Source organism: Staurois parvus, unplaced genomic scaffold (genome assembly GCF_062004578.1).
Source record: "Staurois parvus isolate SC_StPar_1 unplaced genomic scaffold, SC_StPar_1.0 ptg002113l, whole genome shotgun sequence".
Lineage (NCBI taxonomy): Eukaryota > Metazoa > Chordata > Amphibia > Anura > Ranidae > Staurois > Staurois parvus.
This window is the reverse complement of record NW_028319909.1, coordinates 5150573-5178177: the sequence shown is the minus strand read 5'-3', so window position 1 is coordinate 5178177 and position 27605 is coordinate 5150573. Positions and strand designations below refer to the sequence as shown.

The 27605-nt window shown below is 44.1% G+C and overlaps 1 protein-coding gene across 1 annotated transcript in view; it reads right to left on the bottom strand.

Annotated features, from left to right (window-relative positions):
• Window positions 1–24370, bottom strand: part of LOC149432775 (uncharacterized) — a 137154-nt gene extending 112784 nt beyond the window's left edge. Inside the window, exons 1-6 of the mRNA XM_089665011.1 lie at window positions 24234–24370; window positions 9421–9537; window positions 5268–5414; window positions 2917–3057; window positions 2671–2778; window positions 35–124 (exon numbers count right to left, since the gene is read on the bottom strand). Of these exons, the coding sequence (XP_089521137.1) occupies window positions 35–124; window positions 2671–2778; window positions 2917–3057; window positions 5268–5414; window positions 9421–9537; window positions 24234–24285 (655 nt within the window). The 5' untranslated portion in view covers window positions 24286–24370. The remainder of the gene's footprint in view (window positions 1–34; window positions 125–2670; window positions 2779–2916; window positions 3058–5267; window positions 5415–9420; window positions 9538–24233) is intronic.
• Window positions 24371–27605: the final 3235 nt, after the last annotated feature.

The window sequence follows — 27605 nt, the reverse complement described above, 5'->3', positions numbered from 1 at the left end:
TAGTACAGTCGTGGAAAATGTTTGTTCAACTTACCAACAGTACTTAGAGTTCGAACTCTTGCACAGATGGTGCCAGAAGGACAGGTTACATTAGTGTCTGGGCAATAGGTGTTGCTAGAATTGCCTTAAATTTAAAAAAAAACAATTATTTATCACTCTTTTTCTCTTACCAAGTACAAATTTCACTCAGTTCTCTCCTAGAATTCTCTAAAAGCAAGGGCAAGTCTTTCCTCAAAGAAACTACTTCCATAATTCATAAAACTAAAGATTGGTGATCCAGAAATAATGGATCACAGATATGAGTAAATTGGATGAAAATATTTGATCGTTTGCTCATGACTTCCTGTACCAGTTCCTTTACCTTTTTATTGGTGTCACACACTTTTCTTAGAACACTTTACTCCCATATTACTATCATCTATCATGTACTATCATCTACAGATGAGTGAAGAGCAGGGGTGGACTGCAAATCATGGAGCCCCTGGGCAATAGGGGATCATGGGGCCCCTGTGTCCTTGCCCAAACTCAAAAAAGCCTATGGAAAAGGTACCAGGGGCATCTTATGGGGCCCCCTACTGACCCCGGGCCCTCCAAATAGTTTCCAAATGGTCTGTCCGCCCCTGGTGAAGAGATCAGTTGTGGTTTGGTGGAGTTTTTTTTTTTTTCTAACTTGTTTGCCTTTGAAACTCATAATTTTTAAAGTAGAAGTCCCATTGAATGCAAACCAGTACCCATAAAGTGTACATTAAAGAGCTACAAATTATGAAAAATGGTCAGATTGGTTTGGGAAGCTTCCGCAACCCTACCTGATGTAATGATGGGGCTAACAAATGGAAACATTTAGACACAGTCTAGGGTAATCAGAAAAAATAAGCCAAGAGAAGCTCCTTACAGCCCTCAAAAGACTTATATGCCTAACTTTTTCTTTTTGAAAGTATTTATTGGATTTTCAGTGAGTTACAATAGTCATTACACATATGGGTCATAGATGCATAAAATGACAACTCGGCTTGGAAAATCATGTTGGTGACAAAAGGATAAACTCATAGAAACATGACAGATGAAGAAGCCGTCATTCTTGCTCAATATGGGCCGGATAACAAATATTTTCTTAAAAAAGAATCCAGAAAGCACCTGCCTAGGCGTTAAATGACATAAAAAAAAGTAGGGGGAGCCAAGGACCGGTCAGCCATGTCTAAATATCCACAGGAACATTGAATGGCAAGATTGGTAACCATTAATATCTTCAGATTAACTAAAGGGAAGAAGAGGGAAAGGAAGGAGGGCTAAAAAAGCTTAAGGTTCAGGAATGGACAAAACTGATTTAAACATTGAAATACTGACACATAATGGCAAAAGGCCTCCTATGAATTAAGAACAGATAGAAAACAGATAATAGGGAGGCTGCCAATTGTCATTGGAATACTGAAAATTGACCATTTCTGCAAACCATTTCAGGTCCTCTTTTGCAGACCTTTAAGCTCTGAGGAAGAAGGGATCCCCCTTCAAAACATGTCTATCTCCCTTCCGGATGGAACTCGCACGTGTCGTCTAACCCTGTGTTGGTTTTGGATGTTATATGCCTTTTATACTGCCAGGGGCGGACTGACCATTTGGAAACTCGGGCACTGCCCGGGGTCAGTAGGGGGCCCCATGAGATGCCCCTGGTACCTTTTTCATAGGCTTTTTTGAGTTTGGGCAAGGACACAAGGGCCCCATGATCCCCTATTGCCTGGGGGCACCATGAGTTGTCAGTCCGCCCCTGTATACTGCTATTCTTGTGAGTATAACTTATCAATAAATACATGAATTGTTTACTGAAGTAATACGCAAGGTTTGTGCGCTCTTTTCTTTTTTTTCTCTACTACAGGTTCAGGAATGGAGTCAGGGATCTTAAGGGTCTGCAGGGAATAGTAAATGAAAACAATGTATTGCCAATAAGTGAGAGGAAATCAGCTTGGTAGCAGTAGTGTGGTATCCAAGTATGAAGGAAGGTAGTGGTCCACCAATGGTTGCCAGGTCTTAGTATATTTGGTGATCCAGTCCTGCAGTATACTTTTAATTCTAGGATGAGCCATTGCTTGGGTCACCCTATTTTTAGTCTCGACCAAAATAAGCTGGGGGGGATTTTCGTTCTTTCGCTATGGTTTGTTTAGCCACTGTAGCTATTTTATGTAGTAGTTTAAGTTAGGATTTCAGAATGTCTGGTGATTTAACAATGCTATAAGTGGATCAGCTTTGACCGTTTTCAAGAACAGGGTTGAAAGATCTGGAAGACCTCTGCCCAAAGCAAACTTACCACGGGACAAGACCACCACATACAAAAGTGGGTGCCTATGTCTCCACAACCTCGGAAGCAAAGTGACGAACAAGAGTGAAAACATTTGGACACTCAAGCCAGGATGAATTACCAGCGGGTCAAGACATTATATTTTGCAATTTGTCAAACTTTGTAAACAAAAGGTCTTCCCATAGGTTTTAGTTCAGGCCCGCAGATTCTGTAGAACACTACTACGTAGCAAGCTAGAGGAAAGCTAAGACAAAGTGAGGGAGAAAGATTTTTTTTTTTTGTTAGTTTTCATATGTTATTTATTTTGGTTAGCTATGAGCTTAGTTCAAGGAAATGATTGGTTGCATGTCTGTGTCAATGTATATAATATTATAGAATACCTCCACAATAGCAATTAAACAGGTACGTCATTTCCGTTCCATTGACACTGTATTTCTGAGTGCTGCAGATATTTTGCTTGGCACAACCTCTAATGGTGGACTTGTTTCCTGTAATATGAGAGTAATAATCGTATTTTGATATTTAATACATCTTCAACAGTATACATTTACCAGACCAAAAGGAAGCCAAAGACTTTGAAAATATAGCAATAAGGGTTTAATTAAAAAAAAAAGAAAAAGACTTACCGCCTATGTCAGCAGAGTAAAGAGCGCACACTGTCTCATCTCCGGTACAGTCAACAGTCTGTTCTTTGTAACACCAACTGGAGGAAGATGACTGGCAGGTCGGACATGTCACTCCATTCGGTTCAGAACTCACAGAGGGTACTTAAAAACAACGAAAATGTGTGTTTCAAATATTGGGTATAACTTCTAACCCACAGGCTATTGGTGTTTCAATATTCATCTAGATCAGGGGTGGGCAACTGTGGCCCTCCAGCTGTTGTAGAACTACAAGTCCCATGAGGCATTGCAAAACTGAGAGTTACAAGCATGACTCCCAAAGGCAGAGGCATGATGGGACTTGTAGTTGACCAACAACTGGAGGGCCACAGTTGCCCACCCCTGATCTAGATGATCTAGATCAAGGTTTCTCAACCAGGATTCCATGGAATCCTAGGGTTCCTCCAGAGGTTGTAAGGAGTTCCATGATAAATGAGCAATTTCTGCCTCTCAGATAAGTTCCCACTGAACCCATTGATCATTTTAGCTATTCGTAAGGGGGGAATTCTTCCCATAGACCGCACGTGTAAGGAGCATTTTTCCCACTGACCATCACACTAATTCATCATGAGATGTAGATTTAGAAATTTTTAGCAGGGGTTCCCAGAGACCAGAAAGTTATTTCAAGGGTTCCTCTGGATTGAAAAGGTTGAGAAAGGCTGGTCTAGATGCTGGACCCAAGCATTTTGACTCTTTTTTTTTTTTTTTACTGGGGAAAAGAAAGATGTATATTGAAAGAAATGAGAAATTATTTATCAAACAAATGATTGCAAAAGATCAAAGCCTATTGCACTGTTGAAGCAAATAGTGTGAGCTGATAGAGGCAGTCACCAGTGGAAGCAGAGTAGTACTCTATTGTAATGATCAGATGGGATCCTCTGCCATCTGGTGTATGAAACTCAGTACTACAGAATAGTCACTCTGTTGCTGTAAACTTCACCTCAATCATAATTGCTTAAATTAGGTTGTGAAAATTCAGCCACTTCCCGTTCGGCCCATGTATTTAAACGGCCGGACGGGAGCAGTGCAGGAGCGGGTTGCCGTTCATAAACGGCGCCCGCCATTTTAGCCTGTGATAGCTCCCCGGGAGCACGCGGCACCATGATCCGGTGCCAGCTGTGTCCTCCGGACTCAGAGGAACATCGATCATTCTACGGGACTTCTGTGTGAGGTCCCAATCATGTGATCACTGATTGGCCAATCAGTGATCACATGAATAGTAGTAAGCAAGGTGTCACTTCTGACATCATTGCTTACTACATGTGAAATTTGTGAATGATCACAGAGATCACATGGTACAAAGCCGTCCACCATACTGCCCCGAACTACATCACCGACCTAATATCCAAGTACCACCCAACACGCACACTCACAAGACCTCCTTCTCTCCAGTTCCCTAGTCTTCTCCTCCCATGCCCGCCTCCAGGATTTCTCCAGGGTGTCACCCATACTCTGGAACTCCCTACCCCAATCCATCAGACTATCACCTACTCTCCTCTCATTTAGGCGCACCCTGAAAACCCATCTCTTCAGGGAAGCCTACCCCACCCCCTGCTAATTGCCGATCTCCTCCAGTCTTCCAACCACTCCATCCCCCACAGCCATTTCCTCCTGTACCACTATCCCCTCCCTCCTAGATTGTAAGCTCCAAGGAGCAGGGCCTTCGATCCCCTCGTGTATCGCATTGTATTGGTATTGTTCTGTCGCATGTTATGTCTCCCTTTGTAATGTACAGCGCTGAGCAAACCATTGGCTCTATAAATACTGTATAATAATAATAATAAGATAAAAAGATCTTGATACAGATAGAGAAAAGAGTTAGAAGGTGAAGGGAGGGGTGGGGGGAGTGAGTAGGGGCGGGGGTAAGAGATTGAAAGGGAAGGGGAGGGGCGGGGGTAAGAGATTGAAAGGGAAGGGGAGGGGCGGGGGTAAGAGATTGAAAGGGAAGGGGAGGGGCGGGGGTAAGAGATTGAAAGGGAAGGGGAGGGGCGGGGGTAAGAGATTGAAAAAGGAATAATGTATTTTTTTATGAAGTAATTTATCACTTTTGTATGTTTAATAATCAAATAAAAATTTAAATAATAAAAAAGAAAAGAATGAAGAGGGTCCATGTGATGATCCATTGGGAATGCAGGAAAGATAGTAAGTTTGTGTGCAAGCTCCTGGTCAAAAAGTGTGCAAAGATAGCCAGTACAGGGAAAGATAATTACAAAACTTGCTATCCCTGTGACCAGCATACAAATATCTAATTGGTTAACCCAAAGTAAGAGTAGGTAACATCGTACCTACAAAAACGTATGTGCATCTTTTCTTACCTGGCAGAATGGGTGCAGTGCAGTTGTCCCCTTTGCAACACGAGATGGACATCTTTATGTTACCGTAAGGACTACTAATGGTTTCAGTTTTATTACAGACTGAGACAGACACGCATGAGCGGATGTACATTGTAGTGTTTGATCCATCTGTAACCAATTGACAGCAAATCATTTCATTAATATATAGTTACATATAGTTACATAGTTAGTCTGGCTGAAAAAAGACAAAAGTCCACCCAGTTCAACCATAGAAAAAAAAATATTATAATCCTACACTCACAGCTGATCCAGAGGAAGGAAAAAAAACCCCAGAAAAGCACGATCCAATTTGCTCCTGCTGGGAAAAAAATTCCTTCCTGATCCCCCCGAGAGGCAATCGGATATTCCCTGGATCCAGTGGTGTATTTAGGTTTTGTGCTGCCCTAGGCAACACAAATATCGAACGCCCCTCCTCCAGGGGCGTATTTACTACAAGGTAAACAAGGCATTTGCCTAGGGCAGCATTTTTCAGGGGGGCAGCGCCGCCCCCGAAAAGGGATGGAAGAAGGGACACAAGCAGCATGGGGACCAGGTGGAATCTGAGAGAGACTGCGGGCTGCTTGATGGTGTATGTAGAGCCTGACTCTTGTTCCCAGGGATGTCCGGAGCTGTGAAGGTGAGTGTCTTCTCTCTCGTGCTATGAAGGGGGGTGTGGTTGCCAGTGTATGGGGGGAGGTGGTAGTGGAAGGCTCTCTCAGGTGGGGGTTGGGGGGACTGGGGTATTCTTGGTCAATGTCAGGCTCTCTTCGTGGGGGAGGGAGTGTTGGTCAGTGTCAGGGTCTCTCTGTAGGGGGGGGGGAGCTGATTTTTGTATTGCCTAGGGCAGCACAAAACCTAAATACACCATTACCCTCCTCCCCGACATAGAGATCCTGACACCAACCAACACCAGATCCCCTCCCCCGCAGAGAGAGCCTGACAGTGACCAACAACACCCCTGCCCCATCATCCCCCCCCACCCAAGAGAGCCCCTCCCCAAGACCCACCCCCCTGGCGACAGATACAAAGACACTCACTTTTACAGCTCTAGACATTCCCGGGAACAACGGTTGGGCTTTGCATACACCATCAAGCAGCCTGTAGGCTCTCTCAGATTCCACCTGGTCCCCATACTGCATATGTTACTTCATCAAGGGGGCAGTGCTGCCCCCCTAAAAATGCCGCCCTAGGCAAATACCTTGTGGTAAACACACCCCTGCCTGGATCAACTTTACCTATAAATGTTATATCCAGTTATGTTCTGTGTATCTAAGAAACAATCCAGGACTTTTTTTGAAGCCATCCACTGAGCTGGCCAGAACCAACTCTTGAGGGAGTCTATTCCAATATGTGATACTTATGGCATTTTTGCAAAACTACACTCCTTTCTCCTTGAAAATGTAACAAACAGCCCTTGCGTGTCACTTCCGGACCTTTAAGGGTTTCAGAAGCCAGGAGGCGGGGCGGGGTTTTAAGGACATGTGACCGCCGTGATTCGCCGTCACGGCAGTCACGTGATCGGGAAAGGTCCCGATCGAAAGAGGAGATCGGGACCTTTCTGTGAGTTCTGGGAGCGCGCAGGGTGCACGCTCTTAACACATATGTTTTTGTTAATTGCACGCAAATGTGCAGCCGCTCGGCGTCAAGACCCAGATGCCAGGAGGCCGCACATTTGCGAGCGGCCGGCATGAAGAGGTTAAGGCTCCATGCACACGGTGCATTTTAATAACACTGGTAAAGTTAATTGTGTAAAGTTACATTAAAAACTTGAGTTTTTCAGCTTTTTTTAGTGTTTTTATAGTAGTGTTTTGCTGCTTTTTTTTGCATTTTTTTGTTAGCTGTGTAAAGTCACGTTAAAAACGTGAGTTTTTCAGTGAAAAGTGGATGCTGTTACAGCTAAAAAAGCCGGGAAACTTCATATTAAGGCCCATAGTTTTGGGAATGGGATCTCTAACAGGTTCACATAGGTGTGATGGTCAGGTGTACACAAATGTTGGCCATACAGTACACACTCACCGGCCACTTTTACTTACACCTGTTCAATTGCTTAGCAAAACAAATTGCTCATCAGTCAATCACATGGCAGCGACTCAATGCATTTAAGCATCTAGATGTAGTGAACACGACTTGCTGAAGTTCAAACCAAGAATCAGAATAAGGAAGAAAGGGGATTTAGGTGACTTTGAACATGGTATGGTTGTTGGTGCCAGGTGGTCTGAGTATTTAAAAAACTGCTGATTTACTGGGATTTTCACGCACAACCATCTCTAGGGTTTACAGAGAATGGACCGAAAAAGAGAAAATTTCCATTGAGCGGCAGTTGTGTGGAGGAAAATGCCTTGTTGATGTCAGAGGTCAGAGGAGAATGAGCAGTTCGTGGTTCATGATGATCAAAAGGCAACAGCAACTTAAAAAACCACTCCTTACAACCAAGGTATGCAGATTACCATCTCTGAATGCACAACACGTTGAACCTTGAAGCAGATGGGCTACAGCAGCAGAAGACCACACCAGGTGCCACTCCTGTTAGCTGAGAACAAGAAACGGAGGCTACAGTTCGCATAGGCTCACCAAAATCGGACAAAAGAAGGTTGGAAAAACTTTGCCTGGTCTGATGAGTCTCGATTTCAGCTGCAACAATCAGATATAAGCAGGGGCGGACTGACCATTTGGAAACTCGGGCACTGCCCGAGGGCCCAGGGTCAGTAGGGGGCCCCATGACATGCCCCTGGTACCTTTTTCATAGGCATTTTTGAGTTTGGGCAAGGACACAGGGACCCCATGATCCCCTATTGCCCGGGGGCCCCATGAGTTGTCAGTCCACCCCTGGATATAAGGGTCCGAGTTTGGCGTAAAAAACATGAAAGCATGGATCCATCCTGTGCGGCCAACAAATCTGCAGCAACTGCGTGATGCTATCATCTCATTATGGGCCAAATCTCAGAGGAATGTTTCCAACACCTTGTTGAATCTACACTCGGGGTTAACCTGCAGCACTGCTCCGGGATCCCTCCTGTACTTTCCTTGTCCTGCGCTCCTGCGATGTCCCTCCTGCAGCGTCCCCGGCCATGTCCTCCGGCCAATGCCGGCATCCGCTTTCCGGGTTCCATTCCCTGCGAGCGTCAGGCCGTATGGGACGTACGGGGGACGGAACTGGCGGGAAGTTTAAAAATTTTAAAAAGTGACATTCATTAAATACACTAAAATCACATAGTATAACATTCCTGTATCAAACCATTTCACATACATTTTGTCCCGAGTGCTTTGTCCGGCGCCCTGCCTGCATTTTTACTGTTCTTTCTGCCTGGAAACTGAGAAACGTCCATGGCGTCCAAAAAGCGTCCCTTTAGGTCAAAAGCGGTTTTAGACCGGCTAGAGAACAGCGATAGTAAATCAGAACCACTTGCAGAATTGAGTGATAATGATTCGTGGGGGAAATCCATCATCAGGCACTGAAAACGATTCTGCGACTAAGTGATGTTGGCGCTCTATTTCAAATTTCAGTGTTTTTGGTTTGATTATATTATTAAATTAAATTTGTTATTATTATATTATTATTTTTTATGATTATTTATTATATTATAATTTATGATTTCATGTTTTAAATTTTTATCCTACCCGGGATGTTTACTAGACTCTTGTTCGGACAGATTTCAGTGAATTATTCCTAAGAATTACAGGCCTACAATAAAAAAACAACATATTTCCATGCAAAAAAATGTACCGCTTTGAGCACAGAAATATGGACATAATCAGACTGCTAGGGAGGTTAAGGCAGTTCTGAGGGGTCCAACCCGGTACCTAATAAAGTAAATTTACATTAAAAATAAACTGAGAAAAAAACTTTATTTAGAATGGAGCAGGTAGAGGATATGTCTATGTTACCAGAGATTTCTGATGTACCAAGTAAATCATAACAGGAGAATTATTCATATATGTGTAGGTTTGTGGAAGCCAAAAACAATTATCAAGGGATATTTGCAAGAATGGTACCACAAAAATCTTTATGGGTGCCAAAATAATGTCGTAAAAAAATGAGATAGTGTTCAAAGTTTATTTGTGGGTTCCGTAATTGGTGGGTCAGTCCACAGAATACTGAATTTTATGAGTGGACCTAACCTTGAATGAAACTCACCTGCAGTAGATTGCGTATATGTGGTGGCACACCTTTGGCTAGGAAGGCAGGAGACGGCATCACCAGTGCACCACGTGGAGTTTGCAGACATGCATTCTATACATTTGAGAGAGTGGCCTGGTTTAGGGAATAAAAAGAGTTACATTTGGTATTCCAGTGCAAACATAACAAAACAGTAATATTGTAAATGTATTCTTCCTAACCCCTTCACGCCTGAGGGTAAAACAAATCTAAATGCCTAAGCACAATTTTGCAACGTTGACCTGTGTTAGTAAAACCGTCCGTATCATCACAACTACTTTGTACATCCGGGTGGATTATACCGCGTTTTTTTCAGGACAAATTGGGCTTTCATTTGGTGGTAAATTGTAATGGATATCTCCTGATTTTTTTCTATTATCAAAGGAAAACCCAAAATAGTAAAATATATATTTTTTTAATTTAGTTGTGTTTTTCTTGTTACTACCATAACCTACCACCAAAGAACAACCCAAAATAAATTCTCCAGCTCTTGACGATCGCAGCGATACCATAGATGTGTATGTTATTTGTTGTTTGTACCCGTAGTACAGCCCAGAAACAATAGTGTGCATTTTCTTTTTCTTTTTTTTTTTTTTTACCTAAAACACACTGCCATTGACACTAACTGACACTGATACCTTTTTTTTTTTTTTACCTTGACCTTTGACCCTGACCTTGACCGAAACACTAACCCTGGCACTGAACTAGATCAAACCTTGATCTATATATTTTTTCTTTATTTTTTCTTTTCTTTTTTTTTTTGTACATCCAGGTGAATTATACTGCATTTTTTTTCAGGACAACTTCACGACAGCGTTCATTTGGTGGTAAATGGTAATGGATATCTCCTGATTTTTTTTATTATCAAAGGAAAACTGGCCCAAAATAGTAAAAAAAAAAAATTTTTTTTTAATTTAGCTGTATGTTTCTTGTTACTACCATAACCTACCACAAAAGAACAACCCAAAATACATTCTCCAGCTCTTGACGTACAGCCCAGAAACAATAGTGTGCATTTTGTTTTTGTCTTTTTTTTTTTTTTTTTTACCTAAAACACACTTACAGGGACACCAACTGGCACTGATACCACATTTAAAAAAAAAATACTGACCTTTGAGCCTGACCTTTTGACCTTGATCTTTGACCCTGATCTTGACCCAAACACTTTCCTTGGCACTGAACTAGATCAAACCTTGATCTAGGTATTTTTTCTTTTTTATTATTATTATTATTATTATTATTATACAGTATTTATAAAGTGCCAATAGTTTGCTCAGCGCTGTACATTATAATGGGAGACAGTACACAAGACCAGGGGTGGACTGACCATTTGGAAACTCGGGCACTGCCCGAGGGCCCGGGGTCAGTAGGGGGCCCCATGAGATGCCCCTGGTACCTTTTTCATAGGCTTTTTTGAGTTTGGGCAAGGACACAGGGGCCCCATGATCCCCTATTGCCCAGGGGCCCCATGAGTTGTCAGTCCACCCCTGCACGAGACAGTACAGTAACAATACAATACACGAGGGGTTCGAGGGCCCTGCTCCTTGGAGCTTACAATCTAGGAGGGAGGGGAGAGTGGTACAGGAGGAAATAGCTGTGGGGTATGGAGTGGTGGGAAGAGCGGAGGAGATGGGCAATTAGGTGAGGGAGGGGTAGACTTCTCTGATGAGATGGGTTTTCAGGGTGTGCCAAAAGGTGAGGAGGGTAGGTGACGGTCTGATGGATAGGGGTAGTGAGTTCCAGAGGATGGGGGAAGCCTTGGAGAAGTCCTGGAGACGGGCATGGGAGGAGGAGACCAGGGAACTGGAGAGTAGGAGGTCTTGTGAGGAGCGGAGAGTGCGTTTTAGGTGGTAGATGGATATCAGGTCGGTGTGTTTATTTTTTATTTTATTTAATTTTATTTTTTAATATTTATTTGTTTATCTTTTTTTTTTTTTTTTTTTTTACAAACATTCTTTTCTCTCTATGCCAGGAGTTAGAGAGATACAATGTATCTCTCTCCTCCATTCATAGAGAGAGAAAAAAAACAAGGGGGCCGGGCTGTACAGTGACTGATCACTGCGATAGCCAATCAGTAGGCTATTACAGCGATCCTGTGACCAGGAATCGGCAGTCCAGATTCCCGATTAGAACAGGACCCGGGGCTCTCAGTGACACCGCGGTCCTTGTGCTGGGAGCGCGCCGTGCAGCGTGCTACCTGCACAAATATAGGTATGCAAATATGCGGCCCCACGGAAAAAAACCCAGTTCCATGAGGCCGCATATTTGTGTGACATTGCCGTCAAAAAATTATAATTTTTAGTTATAAACTAATTTGAGTTTTTTTTTTTTTTTACTAAAAAGATAGATGAATACATTTTGGCCAAGATTTATGAAGAAAGATTATTTATTTGCAAAATTTTATAAGAAAAACGCTTTTTTTTTTTCAAAATGTTTGGACTTTTCATTTATATAGCAAAAAAAAATAAAAATCCCAGTGGTGAATAAATACCACCAAAATAATAGTTTTATATGTCTAAAAAAAATGCTAAAAAATTCATATGGGTACAGTGTTGCATGACCGCACAATTGTCATTCAAAGTGTGATAGCGCTGAAAGCTGAAAATTGGCCTGGACAGGAAGGGGGGGAAAGTGTCCGGACTGGAAGGGGGGGGAAGTGTCCGGACTGGAAGGGGGGGGAAAGTGTCCGGACTGGAAGGGGGGGGAAGTGTCCGGACTGGAAGGGGGGGAAAGTGTCCGGACTGGAAGGGGGGAAAAGTGTCCGGACTGGAAGGGGGAGAAAGTGTCTGGACTGGAAGGGGCGGAAAGTGTCCGGACTGGAAGGGGGGGAAAGTGTCCGGACTGGAAGGGGGGAAAGTGTCCGGACTGGAAGGGGGTGAAAGTGTCCGGACTGGAAGGGGGTGAAAGTGTCCGGACTGGAAGAGGGGGAAAGTGTCCGGACTGGAAGGGGGGGAAAGTGTCCGGACTGGAAGGGGGGGAAAGTGTCCGGACTGGAAGAGGGGGAAAGTGTCTGGACTGGAAGGGGGGGAATGTGTCCGGACTGGAAGGGGGAGAAAGTGTCTGGACTGGAAGGGGGGGAAAGTGTCCGGACTGGAAGGGGGGGAAAGTGTCCGGACTGGAAGGGGGAGAAAGTGTCTGGACTGGAAGGGGGGGAAAGTGTCCGGACTGGAAGGGGGAGAAAGTGTCCGGACAGGAAGGGGGGGAAAGTGTCCGGACTGGAAGGGGGGGAAAGTGTCCGGACTGGAAGGGGGAGAAAGTGTCCGGACTGGAAGGGGGGGAAAGTGTCCGGACTGGAAGGGGGGGAAAGTGTCCGGACTGGAAGGGGGGGAAAGTGTCCGGACTGGAAGGGGGGAAAGTGTCCGGACTGGAAGGGGGGGAAAGTGTCCGGACTGGAAGGGGGGAAAGTGTCCGGACTGGAAGGGGGTGAAAGTGTCCGGCCTGGAAGGGGGGGAAAGTGTCCGGACTGGAAGGGGGGAAAAGTGTCCGGACTGGAAGGGGGGAAAAGTGTCCGGACTGGAAGGGGGGAAAAGTGTCCGGACTGGAAGGGGGGGAAAGTGTCCGGACCTATTGCCCGGGGGCCCCATGAGTTGTCAGCCCGCCCCTGGTCCGGACTTGAAGTGGTTAAAGTACAATTTTACATGGAGAATGACAATGTATTTTAATCAGTTATAGAAATGTTTCTCCAACCAGGCACCTGTCACGCACCACTTAGCAAGAGCAGACGGCCCCAGGACAGGTAAAGGGCCCCGAACGTCACACAAAAACAGTTTCCGACAACAACTTGCTTCTCAGACGTGGTATTTGACTTGATGACGAAATCTCTAATGTACAAATAAGGGCTGGCTATTGTTAGTGGATAGCTGTAATTAGGTAGCCTGTGGTGAATTCTATCATCAATGACAGACAGGAATGTATCTAAAACAACATCGATCTTTGATATGCTTGTGTGATGGAGGAAAGGAATCCACACTGGAAGATAAACTACATTGATGGCATGTTTTCCAGGTCAGCGATCGGAAGAAGTTAAGGTCATGAGTTTCAACGGCATTCAAAATCATTTGGAGATTGAGTATTGATTTGCTGCTGTCTTGAAGTGTATACACTCACATCCATACATACACATACTAGGGCCAATTTAGACAGGAGCCAATTCACCTACCAGCATGCCTTTGGAGTGTGGGAGGAAACCAGAGCACCCAGAGGAAACCCACACAGGCACAGGCAGGGGCAGACTGCCCATTTGGAAACTCGGGCACTGCACCAAGGGCCCGGGGTCTGTAGGGGGCCCATGAGATGCCCCTGGTACCTTTTTCATAGGCTTTTTGAGTTTGGGCAAGGACACAGGGGCCCCATGATCCCCTATTGCCCGGGGGCCCCATGAGTTGTTAGTCCACCCCTGGGTACAGGGAGAACATGCAAACTCCAGGTAGGAGGTGCCGTGGCTGGGATTTGAACCACCAACCCTACTACTGCCAGTGGCTAAATGGTTAGCACTTCTGCCTGGCAGTACTAGGGTTGCTGGCTCAAATCCCAGCCAGGGCACCTCCTGCCTGGAGTTTGCATGTTCTCCCTGTGCCTGCATGGGTTTCCTCTGGGCACTCCAAAGACATGCTGGTAGGTGAATTGGATTTTGTCTGAATTGTCCCTAGTATGTGTATGTATGAATGTAAGTTAGGGACCTTAGATTGTACGCCCCTTGAGGGTTAGGGACTGATGTGAATGTACAATATACATGTAAAGTGCTGTGCAAATTGATGGCGATATATAAGTACCTGAAATAAATATTCATAATCAAAATTAGTTTTTTCTTTAATTTTGGATAGAGTGGGGAAGGATTAAAGTATAACTAAAGGCAAAACTTTTTCTTCAGGTTTATTTTTTATTTATTTCAGGTACTTATATAGCACCACCAATTTACTCAGCACTTTACATATACAGTTGCAAGAAAAAGTATGTGAACCCCTTGGGATTACGTGGAGTTTTGCATGAATTGGGCATAAAATGTGCTCTGAACGTCATCTAAGTCACAACAATAGAAGAACACAGTCTGCTGAACATAATACTACACAAACATTAGATGTTGCCATGGTTTAATTGCACATAACATGTAAACATTCACAGTGCAGGGAGGAAAAAGTATGTGAGGCCCTAGCTTAATGACTTCTCCCAGAGCTAATTGGAGCCAGGAGTGAGCCAACCTTGACTCCAATCAGTGTGATGATATTGGGTGTGTTGCTGACAGCTGTCCTGCCCTTAAAAAACACACACCTGTTTTGGGTTTACTGGTTTCAAGAAGCACTGTCTGATGTGAACCATGCCTCGCAGAAAAGAGCTCTCAGAAGACCTATGATCAAGAATTGTTGACTTGCATGAAGCTGGAAAGGGTTACAAAAGTATCTCCTTGAGCCTTGATGTTCATGTGTCCATGGTAAGACAGACTGTCTACAAATGGAGAAAGTTTAGCACTGTTGCTACTCTCCCTAGGCGTGGTCGTCCTGTAAAAATGACTGCAAGAGCACAGCGCAGAATGCTGCATGAGGTAAAGAAGAATCCCAGAGTGTCAGCTAAAGACCTACAGAAATCTCTGGCACATGCTAACATTTTTGTTGACACATCTACAATAAGGAAAACATTAAACAAGAATGGAGTACATGGGAGGACACCATGGAGGAAGCCATTGCTGTCCAAAAAGAAGATTGCAGCACGTTTGAAGTTTGCAAAAGAGCACCTGGATGTTCCACAGCACTACTGGCAAAATATACTGTGGACAGATGAAACCAAGATTGAGTTGTTTGGGAAGAACACACAACACTATGTGTGGAGAAAAAAAGGCCCAGCACACCAACATCAAAACCTCATCCCCACTGTGAAACATGGCGGAGGGAGCATCATGGTTTGGGGCTGCTTTGCTGCCTCAGGGCCTGGACGGATTGTTGTCATTGATGGGAAAATGAATTCCAGAGTTTATCAAGACATTTTTCAGGAAAACGTACGACCATCTGTCCGCCAACTGAAGCTCCGCAGAGGATGGGTGATGCAACAGGACAATGACCCAAAGCATACAGGTAATTCAACAAAACAATGGCTGCAACAGCACAGAATACGCCTTCTGGAGTGGCCCAGTCAGAGTCCTGACCTCAACCCGATTGAAATGCTGTGGCATGACCTTAAGAGAGCGATTCACACCAGACATCCCAAGAATATTGCTACACTGAAACAGTTTTGTGAAGAGGAGTGGTCCAAAATGACTCCAGATCGTTGTGCAGGTCTGATCTGCAACTACAGGAAATGTTTGGTTGAGGTTATTGCTGCCAAAGGAGGGTCAACCAGTTGTTAAGTCCAAAGGTTCACATACTTTTTCCTCCCTGCACTGTGAATGTTTACATGTTATGTGCAATTAAACCATGGCAACATCTAATGTTTGTGTAATATTATGTTCAGCAGACTGTGTTCTTCTATTGTTGTGACTTAGATGACGTTCAGAGCACATTTTATGCCCAATTCATGCAAAACTCCACGTAATCCCAAGGGGTTCACATACTTTTTCTTGCAACTGTATATTGTACATTTATATCAGTCCCTAACCCTCAAGGGGCGTACAATCTAAGGTCCCTAATTCACATATACACATACTAGGGCCGCACACTCCGCTCCTCACAAGACCTCCTTCTCTCTAGTTCCCTGGTCTCCTCCTCCCATGCCCGCCTCCAGGACTTCTCCAGGGTGTCACCCATCCTCTGGAACTCCCTGCCCCAACCCATCAGATTATCACCTACTCTCCTCTCCTTTAGACGCACCCTGAAAACCGATCTCTTCAGGGAAGCCTACCCCACCCCCTGCTAACTTGCCGACCTCCTCCACTCTTCCTACCACTCCATCCCCCACAGCTATCTCCTCCTGTGCCACCATCCCCTCCCTCCTAGATTGTAAGCTCCAAGGAGCAGGGCCCTCAATCCCCTCATGTTTGGCATTGTATTGGTATTGTTCTGTCACATGTTCTGTCCCCCTTTGTAATGTACAGCGCTGAGCGAACTATTGGCGCTTTATAAATACTGTATAATAATAATTTAGATAGGAGCCAATTCACCTACCAGCATGTCTTTGGAAGAAACCCACACAGGCGGAACATACAAGCTCCAGGCAGGTGGTGACATAGGTAGGATTTGAACCAATGATCCTAGTACTGCCAGGTGGAAGTGCTAACTATTTAGCCACTGTGCTGACCTTTAGATGCAATGGAGATGGATTAGAACTAGGGTTACCACCTCATCCCTTTAAACCCAAACACCTGTTAACCACACAAATCCTGAGGCTAATGTAATTCAGATAAGGCACTAAGTGAGTTTAAATACCACCATAATCAGCCACAGAACCTGTATGATATGTGTCTGGGTCAGGGGTGGACTGACCATTTGGAACCTTGGGCACTGGCCGTGGGCCCGGGGTCAGTAAGGGGCCCCATGAGATGCCCCTGATACCTTTTTCATAGGCTTTTTTGAGTTTGGGCAAGGACACAGGGGCCCCATGATCCCCTATTGCCCGGGGGCCCCATGAGTTGTCAGTCCGCCCCTGGTCTGGGTTTAAAGGGATGAGGTGACAACCCTAAGGGATGGTAAATCTCCCCAATGGGACACAGATGGCAAAACAATTAACTGATGTTATAATCCTCCCTTACTCTGTCCAAAATGAAAAAAAAAAAAACACTTTTCCTATAGTTCTATCTATCCTAAACCTCTATCTGGATTTTTCTTTTGTCTGTCTTCTGCGGGAGAGATTTCTTTTTATTTCCTGTCTTGGAAAGCACAACAAGAAGTGGGAATCTCCGCAGGAAGGGAATTTCCATCTTCTTACATCTGTCCCCTTTAGAAAATTTCTATTTACCTCTTGCTCTTATGATAGGTATAAAAATGTAGTTTAACCACTTCCCGTCCAGCCCATGTATATAAACGGCCAGACGGGAGCAGTGCAGGAGCGGGTTGCCGTTCATAAACAGCACCCGCCATTTTAGCCTATGTGCGCTCCCTGGGATCGCTGTACGGGACCTCTGTGTGAGGTCCCGATCATGTGATCACTGATTGGCCAATCAGTGATCACACGAATAGTAGTAAGCAAGATGTCACTTCTGACATCATTGCTTACTACATGTGAAATCTGTGAATGATCACAGAGATCACATGGTACAGGGCTATTCACAACAGCCTTCTACCATGTGACAAGCTGTGACCAATCGCAGCTCTCACAGTATTTCTCAATGGCTGCAACAATGCAGCCAGGGAGAAGGAGAAATTATTGTTTTTACAGACTTTATGGGTGTAAAAGCAATCAGTGTAAAAAAAAAAAAATCTTCATCACCCTCACAAGTAGTACAGAGTCACCATGGTGACACTGTACTTCTAGGGTGACGGCATGTTAAAAAAATATAAATAATAATATAAAAAGATAAAATAAGAATGTAAAAAATATTTTTGAAAAATTATAATTTTTGGTTATAAACTAATTTGATTTTTTTTACTAAAAAGATAACTGAATACATTTTGGCCAAGATTTATGAAGAAAGATTATTTATTTATTTTTTTTCAAAATGTTTGGACATTTTCATTTATATAGCAAAAAAAATAAAAATCCCAGTGGTGAATAAATACCACCAAAATAAAGTTTTATCTGTCTCAAAAAAATGCTAAAAAATTCATATGGGTACAGTGTTGCATGACCGCGCAATTTTCAATCAAAGTTTGACAGCGCTCAAAGCTGAAAATTGGCCTGAACTGGAAGGGAGTGAAAGTGTCTGGACTTGAAGTGGATAAAATGTAGGATTTCCATAACACCAGAGGGTGACTCTCTCCAGCAGGGACATGGACCTCAATAAAATTTCAGCAGAGGTTCTAATGCTCCTCCAACTCCATCAAAAAACATTTTGCATTTAAGTACACTTTTAATTATTTCCATTTCATAAATGTTGTCGGTATCTACAGTTGTGAGCAAAAATAATTAATATATAATAAAAAATAGCCAAAAAGTTAAATTGCCACTTTGTAGTGTTCTTGGTAATGTCAGTCCACTTCAAGGATCGTCTCAAAAATAATTTATATCATGGTCACACCTCAAAGCTTTGAAGCTGTTTTGTTGCTCTAGATTCTCCAAGGTGAGTCAAAAAATATCAACATTTCAGGTTTGGGCTAGGCACTAGTTATAAATCATCTACTAGTAAAAAGATGTCCTTAGTGGAGGCAAATGGCTTTCGTTCGGTGGCTCTTCACAAAGTGAGGGCTCCTTAAAATAGTGGTCACCAAATAGGGGCCATAAAATTAAATTGCCACTTTGTAGTATTCTTGGTAATGTCAGTCCTCTTCAAGGATCGTCTCAAAAATAATTTATATCATGGCCACACCTCAAAGCTTTGAAGCTGTTTTGTTGCTCTAGATTCTCCAAGGTGAGTCACAAAATACCAACATTTCTTGAACAAGTAGGAGCCATAAAGCAACATGACATGGCGTAGTTTCCTGGTTGTTTTAGGTGAGGTTTGGGCTAGGTACTAGTTATGAATCATCTACCAGTAAAAAGATGTCCTTAGTGGAGGCAAATGGCTTTGGTTCGGTGGCTCTTCACAAAGTGAGGGCTCCTTAAAATAGGGGTCACCAAATAGGGGCCATAAAATTAAATTATCACTTTGTAGTATTCTTGGTAATGTCAATCCATTTCAAGGATCGTCTCAAAAATAATTTATATCTTGGTCACACCCCAAAGCTTTGAAGCTCTTTTGCTTCTCTAGATTTTCCAAGGTGAGTCAAAAATACCAACATTTCAGGAACAAGTAGGAACCATAATTAATGCAACATGACATGGCGTAGTTTCCTGGTTGTTTTAGGTGAGGTTTGGGCTAGGTGCTAGTTATGAATCATCAACCAGTAAAAAGATGTCCTTAGTGGAGGCAAATGGATTTGGTTTGGTGGCTCTTCACAAAGTGAGGGCTCCTTAAAATAGGGGTTACCAAATAGGGGCCAAAAAATTTAATTGCCACTTTGTAGTATTCTTGGTAATGTCAGTCCATTTCAAGGATCGTCTCAAAAATAATTTATATCTTGGTCACACCCCAAAGCTTGGTAGCTCTTTTGCTTCTCTAGATTTTCCAAGGTGAGTCAAAAATACCAACATTTCAGGAACAAGTAGGAGCCATAATTAATGCAACATGACATGGTATAGCAGGGTCAGACTAAGAATTCATGGGGCCTCCAGGCAATAGGGGATCATGGGGCCCCTGTGTTCTCACCCACACTCAAACCACACCCAAAAAAGCCTATGAAAGGTACTAGGGGCATCTCATGGGGCCTCCTACTGACCCTGGGCCCTCGGGCAGTGCCCAAGAGCCCGAATGGTCAGTCCGCCTCTGTGGCGTAATTTCCTGGTTGTTTTAGGTGAGGTTTGGGCTAGGCACTAGTTATGAATCATCTACCAGTAAAAAGATGTCCTTAGTGGAGGCAAATGGCTTTGATTCGGTGGCTCTTCACAAAGTGAGGGCTCCTTAAGATAGGGGTCACCAAATAGGGGCCAAAAAAATTAAATTGCCACTTTGTAGTATTCTTGGTAATGTCAGTCCATTTCAAGGATCGTCTCAAAAATAATTTATATCATGGCCACAGCCCAAAGCTTTGTAGCTCTTTTGCTGCTCTAGATTTTCCAAGGTGTGTCAAAAATACCAACATTTCAGGAACAAGTAGGAGCCATAATTAATGCAACATGACATGGTATAGCAGGGTCAGACTAAGAATTCATGGGGCCTCCGGGCAAAAGGGGATAATGGGGCCCCTGTGTTCTCACCCACACTCAAACCACACCCAAAAAAGCCTATGAAAGGTACTAGGGGCATCTCATGGGGCCTCCTACTGACCCTGGGCCCTCGGGCAGTGCCCAAGAGCCCGAATGGTCAGTCCGCCTCTGTGGAGTAATTTCCTGGTTGTTTTCGGTGAGGTCTGGACTAGGCACTAGTTATGAATCATCTACCAGTAAAAACATATCCTTAGTGGAGGCAAATTAATTTGGTTTGATGGCTCTTCACAAAGTGAGGGCTCCTTAAAATAGGGGTCACCAAAATAGGGGATGTTCGATGAACACACAAACGGTAAGAGCATTTGGCGGGCTGTACGCCCCACAATGCACTGCGCTCTGACAGTGCATTGTGATTGTGACCACAGGTCAGGTGCAATGCTTTGGCCAATCACAGTGCATGATGATGTCAAAAGGGGTCGGGGGTGACCCCACCCCCTTGTGAATTCATCACTGTATTTAAGAACTGTTATCCCGGCGCAGCTGTCAAATGGTAAGAGCCAGCGTTGAGAGCGGAGCGCTTTTTGTTTCTTTTTTTGGGTTGGCGGTGGCGGCGGGCATCGTGATTAACATTAGATCTACTTTGGGAGACAATTTTTTTATTTTTGTTTTAATAAAGGACTTGACAAAGACTGTCTACTATCATTTTTTATACATTTGGTCTAAATGTATGACAAAATTTGATTTTTTAAATTTTTTTATTGGACATGTTTAATATCAAAAAGTCAAAAAGATTGTTTTTTTTTCTTTTTAATTGTCAGGTTTTTTGATTTATAGCACAAAAAATAAAAAACACACAGGTGATCAAATATCAAGCTCTATTTGTGCGGGGAAAAATGACATAAACTTCATGTACGGTGTTGCATGACCGCGCAATTGTCAGTTAAAGTAACGCAGTGCCGTATCACAGAAAATGGCCTGGTCAGGAAGGGGGGTAAATCCTCTGGAGGGCAAGCACTCTATGAGGTTGATTTACTAAAGGCAAATAGACTGTGCATTTTGAAAGTGCACTTGCACTAATTTTCCCCAGAGTTTAGTATATGTGGTAAAGTGTTGCTGATTTCCATCATCCAATCATGTGCAATTTATTATTTTCCTTGTACCTGATTGGGTATTCTTTACAAAGTGAAAACTTCATCGCATTTTCATTTAATAAGAAAAAAGACTGTTTCAGAGTGCACAGTCTATTTTCCCTAGTAAATCAACCCCTATGAGTGGTTCGCTTGAGCCACCAATATTAATTTTTAAAAACGATTCAATATTTTAGCCCAGAGGAAAAACATTTACAGATGATGGCAGGCAAAATATTTTTCCCAAGATACATTTAATAAAATAAATCAATTTTTTATGATTATATATTTTTATTACTGAATTATTATTTATTTTTTTATTATTTTATATAATTTTTAAATTAATTTTGCATGGTGGTGGGGGGGGGGGGGGGCACTTCTGTCAAAGGGGCCCAGGGCAGTCGCCCTTTTTGCCCCCTTATACATCCGGCACTGTATATGACAGCATGGAAGTTTTTGCTTTCTGAATCTTCTTAACAGGGGCGGACTGACCATTTGGAAACTCGGGCACTGCCTGAGGGCCCGGGGTCAGTAGGGGGCCCCATGAGATGCCCCTGGTACCTTTTTCATAGGCTTTTTTGAGTTTGAGCAAGGACACAGGGGCCCCATGATCCCCTATTGCCCGGGGGCCCCATGAGTTGTCAGTCCGCCCCTGCTTCTTAATATTACCCGTTGATCCCACCAGTAGATCTGTCATTTTTCTATTTCCTTTAACAGGCCAAGCTGTCCAGAAAGAGTGACAGAGAGATCCTGGCTAGGTTCACTTCTAAGATTGCGGCCTTTGCAATTTCACGGTGCATTTGTGGTGCGTTTTTTAACGCGCTGGTTTTTTTTGCCAATAGGAAAGTTTTGACTTTGACTTGGATTCAACTTTAGATGGGTGCGACTTTGATGCAACTTGAGTGCCAGAGAGTGTAAAGTTGCATCAAAGTCGCACTACATGGACAGAACTGTCATGCTTTCCGATCAGCAAAATTAAAAGTTGCATCAAAGTCGCATCAAACTAGCATCTAAGTCAATGCTTTCCCATTGGCAAAAAAAAAAAAATTTTAATTCGATATAAACGCATCAAAAACGCATACACTTGCGTTTTTGCGGCGGTTTAAGTCTATTGCATAAAAACCACAATCTGCGTCGGGAAAAAAAAGTCCTTGCACCAGCTCAAAATGCACAGATGTGAACTAGATCCATAGAAAATCACGCAAACTGGAAAATGCATTGAAAGTCGCATAAGTGTGAACCTAGGGTTAGAGCAGGGAGCATTTAATACTACTGGGGCACCCAGGGGCGGACTGACCATTTGGAAACTCGGGCACTGCCCAAGGGCCCGGGGTCAGTAGGGGGGCCCATGAGATCCCCCTGGTACCTTTTTCATAGGCTTTTTTGAGTTTAGGTAAGGACACAGGGGCCCCATGATCCCCTATTGCCCGGGGGCCCATGAGTTGTCAGTCCGCCCCTGGGGGCACCTGCGATAATCAGCTTTGACAATAATAATAATAATAATGATGATATATACAGATATATAATGAATAATAAAAAGAAAAGGATAAAAAACATGTTAATATAACTGATTAAAAACTTTTAGCTGCAGGCTGGAGTTAAGCCAACCATAGATGGAGCGATTTTCTTGCGATTCTCTTTTGCAGAAGAGAAAATTACTCAATTCCAGGGGCGGACTGACAACTCATGGGGCCCCTGGGCAATAGGGGATCATGGGGCCCCTGTGTCCTTGCCCAAACTCAAAAAAGCCTATGAAAAAGGTACCAGGGGCATCTTATGGGGCCCCATACTGACCCCGGGCCCTCAGGCAGTGCCCGAGTTTCCAAATGGTCAGTCCGCCCCTGCTTAATTCCCTCGCCAACACAGTCAGCGTTGATGGGGATTCCGTCCTGTGCTGGCATTGCGTTCTCCTGGCGGGAGGAGGAGCCATTGACATCTGGAGACACAGTGATTGCTGCCAGCGGCTATATTATGTCATTTAAAATCCGACAAAATCTTGGGTACATTCAGCCTGGCCACACATGGTTGGAATCTCAGCCGGTTCAGCAGGATTCAAACCTATGGTCAGGTTTAGGCTATAATTAGTGTGTCACTTACTTAAAGTCCATGTAAAATGTAATGTCCATCTAAGACCTTCTTGTTCAAAGGGAGACAACATTGCTATGAATTTCACAGCAAATTCAGTAGTGTTGTCACCAGTAGTGTATTTAGGTTTTGTGCTGCCCTAGGCAACACAAAAATCAGCGCCCCCCAAAAAGAGAGCCTGACATTGACCAGCAACACCCTTGCCTCCCACCCCAGAAAGCCTTCCACTACCATTGCCCCCCATACACCAGCCACTATCCTCCATGGCGAGAGAGAAAGACACTCACCTTCACAGCTCTGGACATCCCCGGGAACGAGAGTCGGGCTGTGCATACACCATCATGAAACCCGCAGCCTCTCTCAGAACCCACCAGGTGCCCATGCCGCAAGTGTCCCTTCTTCTGTCCTTTCTTCTGAGGGGAAGTGCTGCCCACCCTGAAAAATGCCGCCCTAGGCAAATTCCTTAATTGCCTTGTGGTAAATACACCCCTGGTTGTCACCCTGGTAAAGGAAGTGGAAAAAACATCCACTGGGGGACTTAGAAAATCAAAAACTGCTGTTGTAATGCTCCTAAAAGAGGAAGCATCATACGCAGAGTGAGTCATTTTTGATTTTTGGATGGAGGTCTACTTCAACTTTCACAAAGCTAACACACCAGAATAGAGTTCCCTTTTTTTTTTTTTTTTTAAAGTGACAATTTCAGTTGCGATCAATGAGATGTGAAAGTTATAGTCACATGGATAAAATAAACATTTCTTATATATATGTTACAGTTTTGTGAATTGAGCTTAAAATATTCCTTAAAAGAATACTTACAAGGAGCTGTGAGAGCTGACAGTAGGCACAGGATCCCCAATAGAAACATCATGGAACCATCCGCTTTGGACCAAGTTCTTCTCAGTATCTTGAGGGGATACCTTGATCTTCAGCTTCTTCCAGCAGAGAGTATGGAGGATCATGAGAACTAAATGAAGACACTTGCTAGGAATGCGAATGTTCAGGTAAGTGTAGGTGTAGGTGTGGCAAGCTGTCCCTTTTTGAAGTGCCTTAGGGTCCTTTAAATATTTTTTATAAAAAAGGAGTGCTGACCTTTACACAGTAAGGTAACACCTAATATGTTTTCCTTAATGTCGTTAGAAGGATCTGTCATTGACACAAAGCTCTGAAAGCACGTCATAAAGTGTTGGATACCCAACAAGACCTGTATAGCCATACAGGTTAGAGTAAGACGGGACTAAAGTAATCTAAAAGCCCTCAAAATGAATCAGTGCTTAGGACAGTCTTTGCCATCACATATCCCAAAAATGAGAGGGTAATTCCCCACTTCACGAGTCATGCCATTGGAGAAGTCACAAACCAGGGTTACTCCCTCTGTAGCACCCTCCTAGGTAGCTAGGGGGAGCTAGAGTTTAATTTTTAATAAGAAGGGCTGAGTAGCAGCCTGGGTGTCATACAGGGGCGGACTGACCATTTGGAAACTCGGGCACTGCCCGAGGGCCCGGGGTCACGTGAGGGCCCCATGAGATGCCCCTGGTACCTTTTTCATAGGCTTTTTTGAGTTTGGGCAAGGACACAGGGGCCCCATGATCTCCTATTGCCCGGGGGCCCCATGAGTTGTCAGTCCGCCCCTGGTGTCATAGCTAGCAGGGTCGTCAGGACTGAAAGGCTCTGCAGAGCAGCTCCTTGATACCTCCCCCTGACATAGAGACTTGGAGGAGTCTCTAAAACTCAGTGGGTGGGAGTGAGGAGGAGCTGGTCTGCACTTTTGAGGGACCTTGGCCAATCCCAAACAGGAGGATTGGCATGGGTACCGGACAGCCCTTAAGAGTGACCAAGCCTGCTCAAAGGTAGGGAGAGTTCGGGTAGAATATGGACTACACAGGAGAAGTGTGGAGCCTGAGAGGAGAGGAGAGGGGCCTACCTACATTCTGTGAAGCTGGAAAACTCAGGATCTCCTTGGCCTCCAGACCAAGGACCACCTGTGCAGCAGGGAAGGAGGGGCCCAGTGAAAGACCTGTTAGCAGCCACCAACCCACCAGCTCATAGGCTGAGTGAGTAGACCCAAACTCCCTGGACCAATAAGGGGAAAGAAGCACTCTGGTTTTTGCAAAAGGCGCAGGGTCCTTTCCCCTGCATTTTCAGGAGGTACAGCAGCCCATTCAAATGAAGGGGCTGCTGTTCCTGAGCAAACACAGCTGCCGGAAACCACATAGATGTCAACCAGGCATTATGTTCTCTTTTCTTGGTCCAAAGGGTTTTTTATTTTTTTAAATTTTGTTCTTTTTTTTATTTATAAAAAAAAAACTCAGTATTGATTAAATTCCACCTAAAGAAAGATCTATCTGCCTCAATAAATTATAAAAATTTCAAAAAAATGTGTAAATTTGAATGACCGAGTAATTGTCATTCAAAGTGTGACAGCTCTGAAATCTGAAAATTGGCCTGGGCAGGAAGGGGGGAAAGTGTCTGTTATTAAAGTGGTTAGATATTTATACAGTAAGGCCTCGGGCACACTGGGCACTTCTGAATGGTTTTTCTCCTGAAAACCAGCATCAAAAGTGCTCTCAAATCTCCATTTTTCCAACGCGTTTCGGCGCATTAAGTGCTTGGCTGTTCATTACTTTCATTTGTCAGAACATTGATTTATTCTTGCCATTGAAATGAGTGAGGCTCAAGTGCTAAAAGCACCTAGTGTTAACGCACGCTGACACGTTTAGCATTTTTATGCTCAAAAGCTCCTTCCATGAATGCGACTTTGGCAGTATTTTTTTGGCTCCCCAATAACTATATGGACATGCGTTTTGAGCTGCAGTGCGCATGCACGCTAGTAGAATTGTAGCCTTTTGTCACATTTATATAACATATATGATTAGGCCCTTTGGGCGGAGTCAATTGCATTGATGGGTGTGACGGAGTGACTTTGAGTGGGGGGCCCATGGAACACAGCCCCCTTTGGAGGGGTGGGGAGACCCCTGTCTAAGCTCCCCATATCCCTCCTATGTGTAAATCACCCTGTGCCTGTTAGGGGTACAGGGTGGAATGTCCTGATATTGTGTAGACATGTATAGGTGGGGTGTTGGGGTTGTTCATTGTCTACTGCCATGTGGTGCATCCCATTGTTCTATTGTGTGTCTTGCTTGGGAGCAAACTATTATGGGATGTATGTGTTTGTGCATTGGCTTGGTGGGGGGTGTTTCCAGCATCCCTCCTGATGGAACTGTCTGCTGGTGTGTGTCTCTTGTTGCCAAGTATAGATTGCCCCGCCCTGTGTCGTTTTGCAGGGAGGGGGGGGGGTTTTGTCCCCTGAGTGTATAAAAAGCCAGTTTGAGTTTCAAATAAGGAGTTCCATGTTTATACAGACTGTTGTCTTGTAGTCTTGTACGGTCAGCGGTGGTGTCTGTGGATCTGTGTTCGGACAGGGAAGCGGGAGGCTAACAGAAATACCCTAGTGCAGTCAAGGTCCGGTTCCGTTACAGTGGGTGTGGCCTAGGAGGAGGCAGGCTGAACCATTTTTGACTCCTCAATACACTCAGGCTCTTTTTCTGGTGTGCGGACCTTTCTTCCTGCTTTTGACACATCTATACATTTTTTACTTCTGTATTTGTACCTGTATCCTTTGTATTTTTACTTGAAATCTTAAAGTGGTTGTTAAGCCTAGCTGACATTAAGGTGTCTCAGGGTCCCCCTCTCACCCCCCTATACTTACCTGATCCCAATCTTGATCCAGCGCTATGCATGAAAGCAGCAGCTCTCTCCGCTCTCTCCCTCCTCACTGGTCAGCCTTTGCCTCTTGCTGCTGCCCCTTCACCTTTTGGGTCAAGGGACTGGGAGGCGGGGCTGAGCAGCGCTGTCTTTGTCTGTTCTTTGACGCTGCATGACCCCTGACCCTCTGTCTGGACAGTGCTGATTGGCCCTATGCTGATCATATGCACCTTCCCAAACAAAACTAAACTCTTTAGCCATACACACTAAACTGAGCATGTGCAAAGTGTCTCCTAGGGCTCTGTACTATCAACAGATGTATTAGGGACAGTATAGGAAGGGGAGGATCAGAGGAGGCATGATCAAACAGCCTATTTACACAATGTGGAAGATTAACCCCTTAGGTTCCACAGTGATTATAACAAGTATGCTTTACGGCATATACAGGCTTTTTGTACTGTTGTGGGTTTAGTAACATTTTATACA